Source organism: Chelonia mydas, chromosome 4, assembly GCF_015237465.2.
Source record: "Chelonia mydas isolate rCheMyd1 chromosome 4, rCheMyd1.pri.v2, whole genome shotgun sequence".
NCBI classification, from domain to species: Eukaryota; Metazoa; Chordata; order Testudines; family Cheloniidae; genus Chelonia; species Chelonia mydas.
The window spans coordinates 55,952,517-55,969,339 of NC_057852.1; the positions used below are offsets into that span (position 1 = coordinate 55,952,517).

General features: G+C 38.5%; 1 protein-coding gene across 2 annotated transcripts in view; it reads right to left on the bottom strand.

Moving 5' to 3' along the window:
- The window catches only part of SLC10A7 (solute carrier family 10 member 7), a 189,737-nt gene that overhangs the window by 123,503 nt on the left and 49,411 nt on the right, over positions 1-16,823 (bottom strand). For both annotated transcript variants that reach the window (XM_037897360.2, XM_043545777.1), the window contains exon 5: positions 11,314-11,352. In XM_037897360.2, coding sequence (XP_037753288.1) covers positions 11,314-11,352 — 39 coding nt within the window. The remainder of the gene's footprint in view (positions 1-11,313; positions 11,353-16,823) is intronic.

Below are 16,823 nucleotides of genomic sequence, written 5' to 3' on the forward strand. Positions count from 1 at the left end.
GGAGGAGCAAGTCACTGGTTCCATCAGCAGCTGTCCCGGGAAGGTCTTAATCGGCAACTGCAGAGGTCCAAAAGTCGCTGCCCTTCTTTTTAGAAAAAGGGCTTCCTTGGGTGGGGTGGCCAGGGCACCGGGATCTCCAGCAAACGGCAGAGAATGCCTGGTACATCCGGCTATTGTATCACACCAAGAACAAGCACTAGAAGGGGTTACTGACCAAAAGACATAGGGACAGAATCCTGACTACCATTAACACACTTAATTACTGTATGGGAGAAACGGGGCAACACAAGTGGAAATATCTTGAAAGGCTTAAAAAATGATGATTGAGTAGCTTTCCACTGCAAAGACAACATGAAGAGGGTCACTCCATGGGCTTGTCCCCACCACCATTAACCAACCTGTTTCAAAGGAACTGGCCACTCAAGCCATACAAAATGGAGAGATGAATGAAGTCATTGACAAGTACAAAAAGTTAAGAGGAGAACTAAAAACACAATACAACTAGTCTAGGATCTACTTTATTTATAAACATTTGACTGTGGAAAATTCTGCAACAACCTTCCAAGTAGATTCAAAATAGGCAAAATCCATAAAAGTGACATTTAAAAGAAAAGCTTTTAAATAGCCTTATTATAAAATGTTAGAAAGAAGATTCAGATGACAAATGAAATGTAAACTCTCTTTGTACCCACAATTATCCAGTTAGTTTTTTGTAAGTAGTATGGGAAAAGTGGGTCTTCAAGAAGGACTCAAATGCAGAGAGAGAGAGAGAGAGAGAGAGAGAGAGAGAGAGAGAGAGAGAGAGGTGACCTTGTGAACCAGCTCAGGAAGGGCATAGTGGAAAAAAAACCAGACACTTGTAGAATGGTATGGATGCCAGGCAGTCCAGGCTGGTAGAGTGGTGACAGTGGGGCCGCAGTGACATGACAAGAGGCAAAAAAAAGGTAAAACAGGGAGGGGCCGAGTCCTGCAGGGCCTTGACAGAAGACACAAGAAACCTGAACTTGATTCAGTGGAAGGGTGACAAAGTTTGTGATGTGGTCAGATCAATAGGCAGGAATCTCTAAAATATTTTAAAAATAAGTTTTTGCACAGACTGGAGGGGGAGATATGGGTGGCAGGGAAACCAGAAAGAGGAAGTTACAATAGTCAAGGTGGGAAAACATGTGGGACTGAATAGTAATTTTAGCTGTAAGAACAGAAAGAAATAGACAGATCCTGGAAATGTTTTATAATGGCAGCATCTGAGTGCAAGCTGGATGTGGGAAGCAAGAGAGGAAAAAGAGGCAGATGATCTGAAGGTCAAGGGACTGGAATGACAGGCAGAATGATGGCATTATTACAAGCGACAGAAAATTAAGAGGTGTGGAGAGGTTTTTATTTCTTGGGAAGATCTTCTTATATCAGCCATTGTTGCCTAGAGAGCAATCCTCTTCTTGGCCACAGAGTGCCTGATTCACAAATTGTCCCTGGAAGTTACTCTGTCCTTGATTGCATTGACAGAGATGATCAGAGTCAGAGACAGAAAAAGATCTTTTTGGACATGTAGTCCATCTCCATGACAATACTGGCTTGTCTCTGCAGTCCTTCTCTAGTATTTTGTTCAATCTTGTTTTAAAAGTCCTATGTGTGGAGTCTTCCACAGTTTCCCATGGGAAACTATTCTACGGCACAGTCTAACTCAACGAAATACCCGGAAGCTTTTCCTGATATTCAGTCTAAATATCCCCTTTCTTAATTCCATTTCCTTACTTCTAGTTAAAAGGGAACCCTGTGAACCAGCCTATATAAATCCTCCCCATTGTTGTTCCACTCAAATATTTGCAGGCCATTTTGTCTCCCACATACTCATCATTAAGCCAACTACACAAAAATAGCACCTTTCATCTGTCCTCAAACTGATCCTTCCAGCCCCTCCCAACCATTTTCATTGCTCTTCTTTGAGCTATTTGTCAATATCTTTCCAGTAATGAGGTGCTAAAAAATTAACACAGTATTTCAGCTGTTATTGCACCAGAGCTCTACAGACAGGAACTATTTCCATTCTGATATGGAATATGATGCTTCTACATATCCAGCAAAAAAAATGACTGTTTGTGTTTTGGCTGTGTCATATTATAAATCCACATCTAATTTGCTGTCTGCCATTATGCCTGCTAAATCTCTTTCAGCATTACTGGCTTTGCAGGTTTCTCCCTCACAATATGTTTTAGTTTATTTTTTCTCCAAAAATATATCAGGACTATTTTTCCAAATTAAATCTCACTTGGCTGGTTTTGGTCCTTGTATCTAACCCCCTGTTGGCCTCTTTATATTATTTCTCAGGCCTCACTGCTGTTTTCAACTCCTCCCAATTTAGCATCACCTGCAAATTTAATTAATATGCAGTTTTACTCCCTATTCTGAATCATTAGAGACATCGAATACAACTAGACCTAATATTACTCCCTGAAATAGGCTGCCAAAAACTTCCCCAAAACTCGATTATGGCCATTCAGCCTGTTTTTACTGCATGTGACAATGTTCCTATCCAAGCCAAATGGAAGTAATTTTGAGTGTAAGGTTTAATAAGATACCTTATCAATGCTTGATTAAAACCCAAATATACATCACCCAAATTCTCTTGATCCACTAATTCTGTCAAGCTGTAAAAAAAAAAAAAATAAAAATTCAGACACAGATGTCGTTAGTCGTTTGTTGATTTGTTTTTTAATAAACCAAGGTTATTTATGAATCTCCGTATTGGGGATTTTTAAGAGCAGGTTGGACGAACACCTGTCAGGGATGGTCTTGATAATACTTAGTCCTGCCTTGAGTGCAGAGGACTGGACTAGATGATTTCTCGAGGTCCCTTCCAGTTCTGTGATTTATTGTTAATGGTTTCATTTATCTAGTGATGTTCCTCTTGCTATTTGCTATACTTAAAAAAAAGAATACAGGGACTTGAAGTTGGACTTATAAAACAGTAGTTGCCAGAACCACTCTTTTCTCAATTAGTTTTTCTTTTGGAAGATCAGCAGTACAATTGTACAGCTCTAAATACGTCATTATTACTCAGTAAGAGTGTTGGGCACAGTACAACACCCCAACATGCAACTAGAACCGGAATCAGAGATGCCCACCCACTTTTCCTCAGTCTGTGATGGCTGCTCCTCCTCCTTCTCCCATCTCCCTGGGGTACCTGAATTAGCACCATTCACAGCCTATTGCAGCAATGTGAGCATCCAGTTTTCATTTTTATGTCTGTTTTATAACTGATGCCCATTTTACCTTCTTCCACTAATGAAAGTGCAGGGTTAGTTGCAAGTAAAAATACATAATAAAATAGTACTAATACTCTGCACATATACAATACTTTTAATCTGAGAATTTCAAAGCACTGGATGATGTCCACATTATATCGTGCTTCTAGCTCAAGCCAGCAAAAATCAAACAAGAGCAATCATTATAAAGGAGGATTGAACACTATTCCTAGGACATAGAAAAGTTACAGTGAGACAACTGTAAATGGCTCCCAAGCAGATTTAACTTCCGTGGCATCTAAGCCTTGTGTACCTTGTATATAATATGTGGTCCAAGGATTCTCTACTGCAGAGACCTGGCCTCCTCTCCCTAATGAAAAAAAAATCCCACCTTCTGAGGTTGAGAAGGCTTCCCAAGTGGCTGATTAACAGGAAGAGCTTCCTGAGGGTTCTGTGAGCTGCAGGAATCAAATTCAGAACACAGTCCAGTGGCACCGTTGTGCTGCTTCACAGAGAAAAAAGAGCCGACTTCTGAGAATGCAGTGGCACACCATAAAGCAGCTGCAGCAGCTATACTTTGAAATTAACAAGTTTTAATCTAGAATTCAGCACCTGTAGTGAACAGGCTTCCTGGCAAGTTCTTCTTGCAAGCAGCTAGCAAAAAAGCAAGTCCCAGAAGACTTTTGTTCCCCTTTTTACACTGCATGAAGTTACAATAAGGGGAAAAAAGTATACATACAAGTATTTTTCAGTTTTCCGGACAACATTTTAAAATGTAAAAAACAAATTAAAAGAAAAGAAAATACACCCACCATCTGCTCAAACATAATAAAGTAAACTAATTCAGTCAATTGGTTAGTTCCACACTGCTGGATTTCTTTAAATAGTAATGAAATCATTGCTAAAAAAAAATCCATCATTATTAAAATAAAAAAAAAAAGTTGGTTCAGCCTACCAAAATTTGATTTGTAAGTTGCTGGTCATTCCCATAATTAAATCTATGTCACAAATTTGCAAGAAAAATGGACACTATGACTAATGCATTTATTTGCTGCACAAGTCCTGTCAGGGTGTGTAAAGCATTATGCCTGCTAAAACTGAGTAGATAAGAATTCCATACATTTTTATTAACTAACAAAGCTTCTTCTGTTTGTGGGAAGCTAAACTTTTACATACACTTCCAATTAAAATCTAAATTTAAAACATAATTATAAAAATAGTGGCCTTGATTTGACCAGCTAAGTTGCTGCCCTAAAAATAAAATGACATGGGTATTATGGAGTTTTCAAGCAATAAGAACAAATTCTGTCCTCTTAAACAAAAAAGGTTAAGTCCTGGGCCTTGTACCCATAAACGTGCTACAAAGATAAGCATAACATATGCTTGATCTATGTGAGGGAGATTTTTCAACTGATGGAGCACCAAGTAGGGGCTATTCCTCACCCTGACACACTTCATCCAGGACACATACCCTCATTTTCCCATAAACTACAATATAGAAATAGTCCAGTAAAGGCTAGTTCAAGACAGAGTCATAGGAGTTTCAACTATGAGTTTCATTTTTAGGCTGCCATTTTGCTCGTTTACTCAGGGATCTGAAGGTTCCAGTTTCCCGTATATTCCTAATTTTATGTCTCCTACTGCCACAGACCACAGGATTCAGCCACAATTCTTTGATCCAAGAAAATAGATGACTGGTCCTTTGAAGCCTATCATAATTAATCCCAAATTGACTGGAAAGGATCACCATTGAGAGACGCAAGGCAGTCCCTCACTTCAAGTGCTGAACAATACTACCCTCTACAGATTTCCAGCCCATTGGTTCAAGAGGAAGGGAGTTGAAGAGGAAGAAGGAAGTGACTAACCAAACTGGTTTCTAGCCTAGCAATGCAGAGAATTGTATGAAACCAATCTCTCCCTTCCTCACACATATGGCATTACATTGTGACTGGAAAAACATAAGAAAACCAAATTCAGTTCTCATCTGAACAAGTGCATCTTCAATGAAGTCAAGGAAATTGCATGTGCACAAGGATCTAGCTGGCCCAGTTTCTGGAAACAATTTTAAAGCCAAGAAGGAAGGTGACTGTCCTCTGATGATGCTTCCCAGATAAACAAATCTGAATAATCACCTGTATGGCAGGAGGGTAGAATACTGCAGGAACATAAAATAGAATACAATTCCCCATGGTATTAACTCCCAAGTCAGTTATTAGCAGTCACATTACAAGTTCCAGATCTACCAAGCTTCTTTATGTGCTGGGTGCAAAAGCTAACCCAGAGAGATTAATTACGTTCACACAAATTTGCTCAGTCACTCTTCTAACAAATCTCAGCCAGAGTTATCAGATTGGGTATACAGCCTTGCCATTTATTGGAATATTCCAGTAGGCACAACTGCAAATAACTGACTAGGTGCAACAAATCCAGTCAGACAAAACTACACATATTATTTATTTCATCCAGATTTAAACTGAATTCTTTAGGTTAACCTAGAATAATTCAGTTAAGTTTTAAAATACTAGAAAAGCAGACCACCACATATGGTGGTCCGGTTTTAGCATTTAAAAACTATTCATTCTTTTCTAACATGACAATCATCAGAAATGAAACAGAGGTGCTTAGTTACCATGGGGACGGGCTCAGTATAAGAACCTAGATAGAAAGATGTTTGAACTTCTAGACTATTTCTACTGCAAATCACCAACTTCTTTAGTTAAAAAAGTGCCTTTTCCTTTTAGATGTTGGAGCAGTAGCCAGCAATGCTGTTGAACTCAATGGCACTGCTATTGCAGTACATTTGCATGCTTTATAGTAGCAACCACTCTGATAGCATTTTAGTAATACAGAGTGGTTGGATATCAGATTTTATTAAAACCCCATCAAGGGGGGAAACTTGAATCACTTATTATGCTCCACAATTATTGCAAACCAAACTGTTAAAATGAGAGGAGGAGATAACGATATTAACTTCCTAACTTAAAGCAATCCTCTGTGGCATGATTCTAAAATATTCTCATGGTCTGAAATTTATGTAAATTGAATTCATCTATCATTAGTTATTACCAGTCTAGCTACATAAAAAAACAGTTTTCTGTAACAATTAGTTCTTTAAAACACTGTTTTAATTAGACTTGGGACATTATTAAACTAGCTATGAATATGTACAGTATCATTTTGCACATCCTGCTGCATGTAAATCTACAGGAATTTTTTTGTGTGGGGAGATGGGAGAGAGGAAGGAAGTTGGTTTGGGGTACTTTTTTAAACTTTCCTCCCCAACAAAAGTATCACAACCTACATGACCTAAGAACACGATGACCCACCAAAATAGCCTTTCAAATTCTATTATATGAATACCAGACACTAGTTAATTCCCCCTGTAACAGGGACCCTGCTCCACCCCCATCTTCTTCCCTGAAGAAACTGCAGAGTCCTCCAGGTGTACTCTCAGTTAAGCTTTACTTCACCAATATCACCATAGTCCCTCATGCTTCCCCCTATTTACAGTGCTTGCCAAGGTTTAGGTCCTCTCAGCAGGACCTATGGGGAACAGAGGTCTCCCTACTCTGAGCCTTCTCTGTGACTAGCCCCAGCTAGTCCTGTTCCTCTCTTGCACTTCCCTCCTGTGCCTCCTATCAGCCCTGTGCAGATGGTCCAATTGAGTCCATTACCCCCAATCAGCTTCTCCTGGTCAGGGTGCAGGCTAACCTACTCACTCCATGCCCTTTGTCTCACACACACACACACACCTCTCTCCCCCCCAGTCAGATCACATTTTAATATCATTCTAACGTCATTAAGAGAACTTTCCTACAAATCAATACTTTTCACCACAAACAGTTTATTTAGGAGAAAAACTTCCCAAAGTCCATGCACAATCCTCTTAGAGGAGTTAGACGTCCAAATAGCATACCCAAGAATATTACAATTAATCTTTCAAAATTTGGATTCTTCCATAAGCAGGCTATATTTAACCTAATGTGCATAGGCCCTGAGTCCACAAGGTGCAGAGCATGTGGGCACACTGCTCCGCCACACAGAGTCCCACTCACTTTGCCACAGCTATATGTGGACGCAGCAATCTGCCTATGTGCTTCAAACTGCAGGATTGGAGCCACAGTGAGACAGATTCTTCCCTTAATTCAGCTCTTCCAGATCTCCCAGCTTCACCTTTAACAAACATTATACCAATATGCCTTATAGTATTGTAGGTCTGTAAATAAATCACTGTATATAGAAAGAAAAGGAGTACTTGTGGCACCTGAGAGACTAACCAATTTATTTGAGCATAAGCTTTCGTGAGCTACAGCTCGCTTCATCGGATGCATATATAGAAAACACACTGTCTGATGCATAGCTTTAGATATCTGTTTATTTATCTGTCATAAATATAAAGGGAAGGGTAAACCCCTTTAAAATCCCTCCTGGCCAGAGGAAAAATCCTCTCACCTGTAAAGGGTTAAGAAGCTAAAGGTAACCTCGCTGGCACCTGACCAAAATGACCAATGAGGAGACAAGATACTTTCAAAAGCTGGGAGGAGGGAGAGAAACAAAGGGTCTGTGGGTCTGTTGGTATGCTGCTTTTGCCAGGGATAGAACAGGAATGGAGTCTTAGAACTTTAGTAAGTAATCTAGCTAGGTATGCGTTAGATTATGATTTCTTTAAATGGCTGAGAAAAGAATCGTGCTGAATAGAATGACTATTTCTGTCTGTGTGTCTTTTTTGTAACTTAAGGTTTTGCCTAGAGGGATTCTCTATGTTTTGAATCTAATTACCCTGTAAGGTATCTACCATCCTGATTTTACAGGGGTGATTCCTTTATTTCTATTTACTTCTATTTCTATTAAAAGTCTTCTTGTAAGAAAACTGAATGCTTTTTCATTGTTCTCAGATCCAAGGGTTTGGGTCTGTGGTCACCTATGCAAATTGGTGAGGATTTTTACCAAACCTTTCCCAGGAAGTGGGGTGCAAGGGTTGGGAGGATTTTGGGGGGAAAGACGTGTCCAAACTACGTTTCCCAGTAAACCCAGTTAGAGTTTGGTGGTGGCAGTGGTTATTCCAAGGACAAAAGATAAAATTAATTTGTACCTTGGGGAAGTTTTAACCTAAGCTGGTAAAAGTAAGCTTAGGAGGTTTTCATGCAGGTCCCCACATCTGTACCCTAGAGTTCAGAGTGGGGGAGGAACCTTGACAATATCAGTTTCATATTTGCACTTTAGAGGCATTTTGAGGTCAAGATTTTCAAAACAGAAGCATAATTCTAGGTGCCCAAAGTCCATACTTAGGCACAAAGTCATTTGATTTTCAAAGTTGATGACCATTCAGTAGCTTCCATTGACTTTTTATAATTAGATTACTTATTTACATGCCTAATTATGGATTTTTGAAAAAATCTCATCCTAAAAGTTAGTAGAAAGCATACATATTATGGACCAGATTCTGATCTCACACGGGAATAAACCAGGAGGAACTCCCCTGAAGGGAATAGATATACACCAGTATAAAATGGTGTGAGATTGGAATCCAGCTACATATGGCCCCACTTCTGCAAAAATCCTCACTTTAATGGGACTACTCACCTACTTAAAATGAAATATGTTCATAAGTGTTTACAAGATCACAACCAATGCAGTTATATTATATACACGGCTTATAAGTGACTACATATCATGCACACACACTCCCCCCATAGAATCACATTTTCAAACAGTTACAGTATAATGAAATAAAATTTCAAATGGCTCATTAATAACCTCTGATTTAATTTACTTTTGAGGGGGTATTTTTACAATACATTTTATTTTATTTTAAAAATTGTTTAGTACCATAGTTTGTCTTTAGTTAATTTTACAACAATTTTTTTTAATAATCTGATTTCCTCTTCTATGGATTTATAAAAAAGAATGTTCACCACATCTCCCCAGTATTGCACACAAGTGTGAAATTTAGGTAATTTAGGTAATCACATATTTTGGGAAATTAAAAAACAATATTAGAAATTCCTAGAACTAAATTCAAAACTAATACATTTGTATCATTTGTATCAATGAGGTAATACAAATTTATATGAGGTCAGAATTTGGTCTAACTTCTTTAACCAAGATTTGTTTAAAACGTATTTCAAATTTGAGTCTAGAAATTCTAAATAATATTCTTTTAAAATATTAAATTAGTCTGATAACACATTATATTGTGGGTGACACAGGGTTCAATCAAACTCCGAATGACGTCAATAGGCTACAAATGGCTTAAATGAGCCCTGAATTGGGCTCTCTGTGAACTCAAAGTTCTCACTGAAGTGGGAATGGGAACTGCAGAGAATTTAGGCCTTGCTGACCATTTTCTCTTATTAGACCAAAGAAAAAAAAGTGTGACTATTTAAAACAGGGGTGGCCAACCTGTGGCTCTGGAGCCACATGCGGCTCTTCAGAAGTTAATATGCGGCTCCTTGTATAGGCACCCACTTTTGGGCTGGACCTACAGGCACCAACTTTCCAATGTGCCACAGGGTGCTAACTCCTCAACCCCTGGCTCTGCCACAGCCCTACCCCCACTCCGCCCCTTCCCGCCCTCGCCCCTGAGCCTGCCGTGCCCTCACTCCTCCCCCACAAAGAGCCTCCTGCATGCCACGAAACAGCTGATCGGGAGGGGGGGAAACGCTGACTGGCAGGGCTGCCAGTGGATGGGAGGCGCTGGGAGCGGTGGGGGGGTGGGGTGCTGATGCGGGACTGCTGATGTATTACTGTGGCTCTTTGGCAATGTATATTGGTAAATTCTGGCTCCTTCTCAGGCTCAAGTTGGCCACCCCTGATTTAAAAGGTAATTTGACAAAAAGATTCCAAAACCTGGTGCAGAGATTTTTTTTTTTTTTTTTTTAAGATCAACATTACTAGAGCCCCACTAACCCATAAAAGGGAAGAAACATTTCGATGTTGACATTTTTAGATTTTACTTGTGTGTACATGTATATACTATATATAAACATACACAATATGTACATATTGTGTAACTCTAAAACACATCCAACTATAGAAACATGGTACACAACTGCAAATCTCAGTATTACTATCACACTCTTTGCAGTGTGTTTTTATATACATATGGTTTATATATTTACACACATACACTATTCTAAAAATCTTTTTACATGCTTAATGAACAATTTCATGTCTGTAGTTCCAATTTCACCTACATATTTTACATTAATAGTTTTGCCTTTCATTCAAATCACACATCAGATTAATTCTCTATTTGGGTAAGCAAGACTGGAACTGAAAACATCCACTTTTAAGCATTTACATATTTTAGGAAAAAACCTAAGTAAAGTAAAGTAAAATCCATGATTAACTATACCACTCAAGTAATCAGTCTCATCAGTTTATATCATATTGTAAGAAAATAATCCAATATGTCTCTAAACAATACATCAGTACAAAATATTTTTTCTTTCTTCATAAATACATTTATTTATTAGAAAAACAAATTTGTTTGGCCTTCTTTTCAGTTAGTTTGCTGAAATTTTACAGACTAATATGCCCACAAATATCACTTTGGCTTTTTTAAAGCAACAGCTTGTTCGTTTCCTTGTTTCTAGCTACTTCAGTCTGATCCTCAGGGACACAGAAAAGAGTGGCTTCGCTGACAGTAAAATATGCTAAACAAATGACATGTCACTGAGTAAATTACCATCTCCTTTCGATTAGCCAGGTCATGTTTTCTTTTCAAAGTCCATAGCCCCTTGATAGAAAATAATGATTATCTAATAAACTTCCTTAGAAAAATCAATGTATTGACACCCATCTCTGAAACATCTCAAACATCTGCCTAATAATAGATAAGAGAAAATTAAGATGTACTTTAAACATTTATTTACATTGATCAAAGATTATTCATTCACTAATTTTCTTGAGACTCTGATTCAATGAAAAGAAATAGCAGTATTTCTACTTATTTAAAGAAGGGGTGAAAGAAATACTTATTTACCAGCCTAACTCAATGACTAGCCAGCACCAACCATAAGATAAAAAACAACGTTATAGCAGTAGGTGTAACCATTGCATTACTTACCAAAAAACTTCCAAAGGCCGAGTTAAATATAGCAGCTGCCTAGAGAGAGAGAGAGAGAGAGAGAGAGAGAGAGAAAAAAAGAAAATATCACTCAAAGTAAAAATAGCCCTAGTGAAGAACAGAATGCTATTTCCCCTCCCAGCAAGGCTTCATAACCTCCAAATACACACACACCTGATTAAGCAAAGTTAGCCATTGCTTATAAAAATTTCCAGTGTCCTGTAGCTTATGAGGACAGATGAATTCCAGCTTATATACTCATAAATAATGGATTGTATAAAGCAAGATTGCCGCTGTATTTTATATCTTACAAACTTATAATGGATACCAAAAGTACGAGACAGAATCTCAGTCTCACTGATTTTACTCTAAATCACTGACAAGAATTTTACATGATTGACCAAGTCATTTAAAAAGAAACCCAAAACTTTTAAGGGGCCCAGGAGAGAAAGAGAGTTCTAATTTGTATTGGACTAAAACAGATATAGTTAATTTTAATAGCCCTCTTACTAATTTTTCAGCACAGTATCTTAATTGGGCAAGTAACCTAAGAAGTTATGAACAATCACTTATTAACAGGCTCAGAAGTTTCTATAAAATGAGCAATAAATTGCAAATAGAAATAATGTAGTAAAAACAGAATAATACAGTTAACTCTTAGGCCAAAATGTCCAAGCATTACCTACAATTTAACAGTCTTTTTAAACAACTGGTAATGTCTGTAGAAGCCTTTTTGCTTACCTAAATATCCAGGAAACATAAAATGGCAGTTTTAGCTCTGAACCTTAAATCACTAAATTCCATGAAGTTAAAACTTAAATTATGAATAGCTTCCACAATTATCAGGAATGGAAAGAAACTCAGTCCGATGATGAAAAGCCATGAGACAAGTTATAAGGGAAGGAGAGAGTGAGAACCTACCATTACATGAAGATTCTAGAGCAGAGTCAAATTAATCAACATGGACTTTTTCAGCCATAACAAGTGGACGCTAGCGACTTTAGCAAGTTTGAATAAAGTCCAAATCCAGGCTAAAAGCTGTTGCTGAACCTGCCTTCTGCTCCATAAGAGGATGCAATGAGAATGAATGGGTAATGAGATCTCTGGCTCTAGAGAGCTCAGCTTTCTTATTCAAGTTCATAATTAATTCAAAGCTTTGATAATTTCATTAGATTCCTCCTCTGCCGGCCATATCAATAAAAGATGGCACTGGACCGTAGCTCCTTGGTGGCCCAAACACAAAAACAAGTCCAGACTGGGAAACCTTTGCTTACTTGCTTACTAACAGGGACAATGGCATATGGCACTGCATATTGCGGAGGGAGCATCTGAATAGATACAGCTAAATAAAACATTATAGTTGACAGTTGTAAACTATGGCACCATATTTTAACACCTCTTCCTCATCAGCATTCTTCTTTTGAACATAAAAAGGAGGCATAAGTCCAAATGGCTTTTCCTGCCAGACATCATAGTGAAAGCAAGAATGAGCACTGCTCGCTACTAATTCTTCAAGAAGTGTGAATTAAATCATGCTTTTTAACCTTTGAGTTTTGAAACTTTGAGATTGATATTTTCATATGAAAAGAGATATAGATGACATGTACAATGCATACATGTGCGCGTAAACACACATCATAACCACTGACTACATACTGTAGATATCTTTTGCTTATAACCCCTCTAATTCCCATCACTGTATTAAGAACTACACTTTATCAAATCCTTTCAGTATTTCTTAGAAACATGCCTCTCTGACTGTATGTAGTTGACCATGGAGCCCCCTTTTAATACATTCAGCCTCTGAACCTATGAAGGAAAATCTCAGCTTTCACTAATTTTTTTTTCCTCTCTCTTTTTTTAAAAAAAAAAACAAAAAGCAAACTTCTAGCCCCTTTTCTTGCAAAAAATAGCCTTCAAAACAAACTGATTGCCAGATATGAAAGGAAGAAACCGCTGGGCTCTGCTTCTGCACCAGAAGGCTGAGGAGAAAAAAAAAGGTCTCCCCCCGCACACACTTCCCATCATATACACTGAAATGTAACCATCTCACTTCACATAAAATGTGTATATTTCAAAAAATTATTTTATGAGCTCTCCCCGGAATCCATAGGCTGGCCCAGCCCTCAATGGTGGGATCATGGACCAAAAAACTGCTCAGCCCAAAATGCTAAGGCCCACTCCATTGCAGGATGCTCTGCGGCTACAACTGAGCCAGCCTCTACTCACCTGGGCAACTGCTACCTTGCAGGTGAGCCTGCTATGCAATAGTAGGTGGTGCAGGAGAAACACCCCTCTGGCATCACCCACTAGGAATCCCTGAACACTCCTGTTGGGCACCCCCACAATGCATGAGATGACAGGAGCTGGGGACAACTTATTGCTGTATTGAGTGGGAGTCCTGCTGCCCTTTTATGTCCTCAAGCACCTGCCCTGCTTGTCCCAGAGCTTGAAGAACTGGTTCTAGGAGGGAATCTTGGAGCACTACTTCCATCCCAAAACTTCCATCACCACTCAAGGAAAACCTGGTTTGCCATCCTGACCAAGCCCCCTGAACTGACTACTCATACCAGCAGGGGAAAAGACACCCACCCCAAGAACCAAAAAGGGACCACTCCACAACTGACTTCCCAACAAATCACAGAAGGAGATTTGCTCCCCATCCAACCAGCCACCACACGGACAATGGCCACAGCATGACGGACCTGCAACCATTTCTTCCAGCAGTATACCCTCATAATAGCACCTGCGATGGCAAGTGGAACACCTGCCAGGCTGGCAAGCCCCCAGAGGAGTCTCCGTGAAGAGATAGGGAAGAGAAAATATGGTAGGGAGAGGAAGGACTGAAGGATTTGGCATCAGAGGAGAAGAATATGAAATCCATGTTTGTTCTGTTTTGTTTTAAAGGCTGTATCACCAAGGGAAGGAAAATTTTTGAGGAAGTCCCTTGCTAAAATTTTGGCAGTATCTCCCTACATTGGAAATGTTTTGATACTGACTTGATTAAGGGTGATCTTTTCAAATTCACCTAAGGGCATAAGCATTCTACTCCCATTGACTTGCAATGGATGCTGAGCAAGTGCAGCATTTCTGGATGTAAGTTAATATACACTTGTCTATGGTAACCACTTTGACCAGGAATTTATTACATAAACATGTAATAGACTGCACCTACAAGGTCCTGACCGATACAAAGTATTTACAAACTGGCATGATCATTTCTTCAGTGATCAAAATGGTGATGACATGTTTTTCCTATTCAAGGATAGTAGAGTGGGTGTGCAACAAAGTATTTCAACAGGGACTCATTCTATTAAGATCAATTCTGCAGCAACCCCCACATTGACAAATAATTTTTTAAAAAAGCACAAAGATTTGCTATTTTCAATTTTGTGTTTAAACTATATATTACAGTTCTGGTGGAAAAAAAGTAAAGCAAAAATTAATGGGCACAACCCTGCAAACTCTGCAACTACATACCTGAGTAAGGACTACCCATGTGAATGAGAGTTTGCAGAATCAGATACAGAATGAAAATGTCTTAGCTCAGTGTGATACAAAAATTAAGTAAATAAGTATAATTCAATCTATTGTTTTAAACATTTATAAATGTAGTTATATACTAAAACCCAGTAGCTTGATAGTTTACATACCATCTACTGACCACCTAGTGACATAGTAACACAAAAAAATGCTGAAACTATATACTAAATAAAGCATTTGTGTGTGTTTAAAATAAGGAAATCTTTATGGAATATCAACTGACTGCAAATTCAAATAAAATCTGTCTGAAACAACTACTTCTAATGATGGAAGTATTCAGGGAATAAAGAAGCATGGCCTAGCAGCAGTCTGGAGATCTATGTTTATTCTTGGCTCTGCCAAACACTTCCTGCATGACCCTGTGAAATTAACCATTTTGTGCCTCAATTTCTCCTTCTGTAAGGGAGAAATACCCTCACAAGTGTGTTGTCAAAATTAATTCATTGTTTGAAAATTTTTTTAAAATACTTAGATGGATGGTGCAAATAAAGCTTAGTTTATTAGACACATCATAGAGGTACAACGTATTCACTCTCTGCTTCACATGCTTCTTAGTTGTGATCGCAAAGATCAGGAATGAAATAGTTTAACATGTTGACATTAAATTGCCATCCTTAGGTTTCAGAATTCATATCCCATAGGAGATGGGTGTTCACAGCTTTATTAGTGCTATTGCTTTTTCCTTGTAGATTAATGGAAAACAACACTGCATAGATTTATACTCTGTTGGGTTTTTAAAAAAGCTGCTTTGCCATTAAAAGGGCTAGGAGGATTTTTTTTTTTACGTAAGAACTTTGATTTTTAGAGCACAATTCTGCAGCGAGAGGTACATTCCACAGCAAATTCTGCAGATGCAGAATAATGAAATTCAAAGGCCCAAGTGGCCCATAATCAAGTGGGATTCAGCCCTAACAATTACACGTGAGCACTATGGGCCTTACAGTACAAAGAGCAAAATACGGTCCCAGCTCCCTAATTTAAGACATGACACAATGAAGGAGGTAACAGAACAGTTGGTAGAGGGAAGGGTTCCAGCAGTAATATTATGTGGTTACTCAGCAGGGGCTGGAACACATTGTATGGTGGTGCAACCTTTACTTCTGTATTAATACAGTGGATGTTGTTGACCCATTTCTTACAGGCTTTGCAGTAGAAGAGACTTTTAAGGAGAGATTTGAGTGAGGTGAGCATAGAGGGTTGGGAGCCCAGCTCAGGAAGGGAATTTTATCTACACATATGGAGCAACATGCAAAAAAGGCAAGGACATAGCAGTGGAAGATGATAAACAGGGCATCAAGACTGGTCTGAATGGGCTGGCAATATCCCTTTAACTTATCCCTTGTTTAAAAATAAAAATATCTTGAATCTATGATCTTTATGGTTACCATAGCTTAACTCAACACTGTTTCCACCAATAAAATGATACAATGTTGTAGAAAGCTGTTAGCCACAGGTCTCTTACTGCAAAAAGAATATAAATATACTTGATATGTTTAATCTATTTGTTGCTGTTCATAACTATTCATCCGAATTTAGACAGAAAAAAATGTATGTTTGAGTTCCAGGTTGTAGGTGCTAAATTGAATCAGGTGTCCTCTCCTCTTAAGAAAATTAAGTTGCTTTTGTGCAAGAGTGTTTTAATGAGAACAGAGCCTGCCGACATTGATAAATGGGAATGACACCAGAGAGAGCATGTAAGCAGGACAATATGTGCATGTTACAGTCTTACAGCCTATTTTTCACTGACTATCCTGAATGACTTCGCTGTTTCTTAAGGGGCCTATTAATCTCAAATTTAGTTATTACACAACGTTTATTTGAACATATATTCTGTGGATGATGACAGTTAATAAAGGAAATCTTTTACAAGCTGTATTTTTACATATTGTTCCAACAGCTCCCCATCATTCTATTGCACTGATGGAATAACCCAGTTTTGATGCTGCTTTAAAAAAGGCACACATATT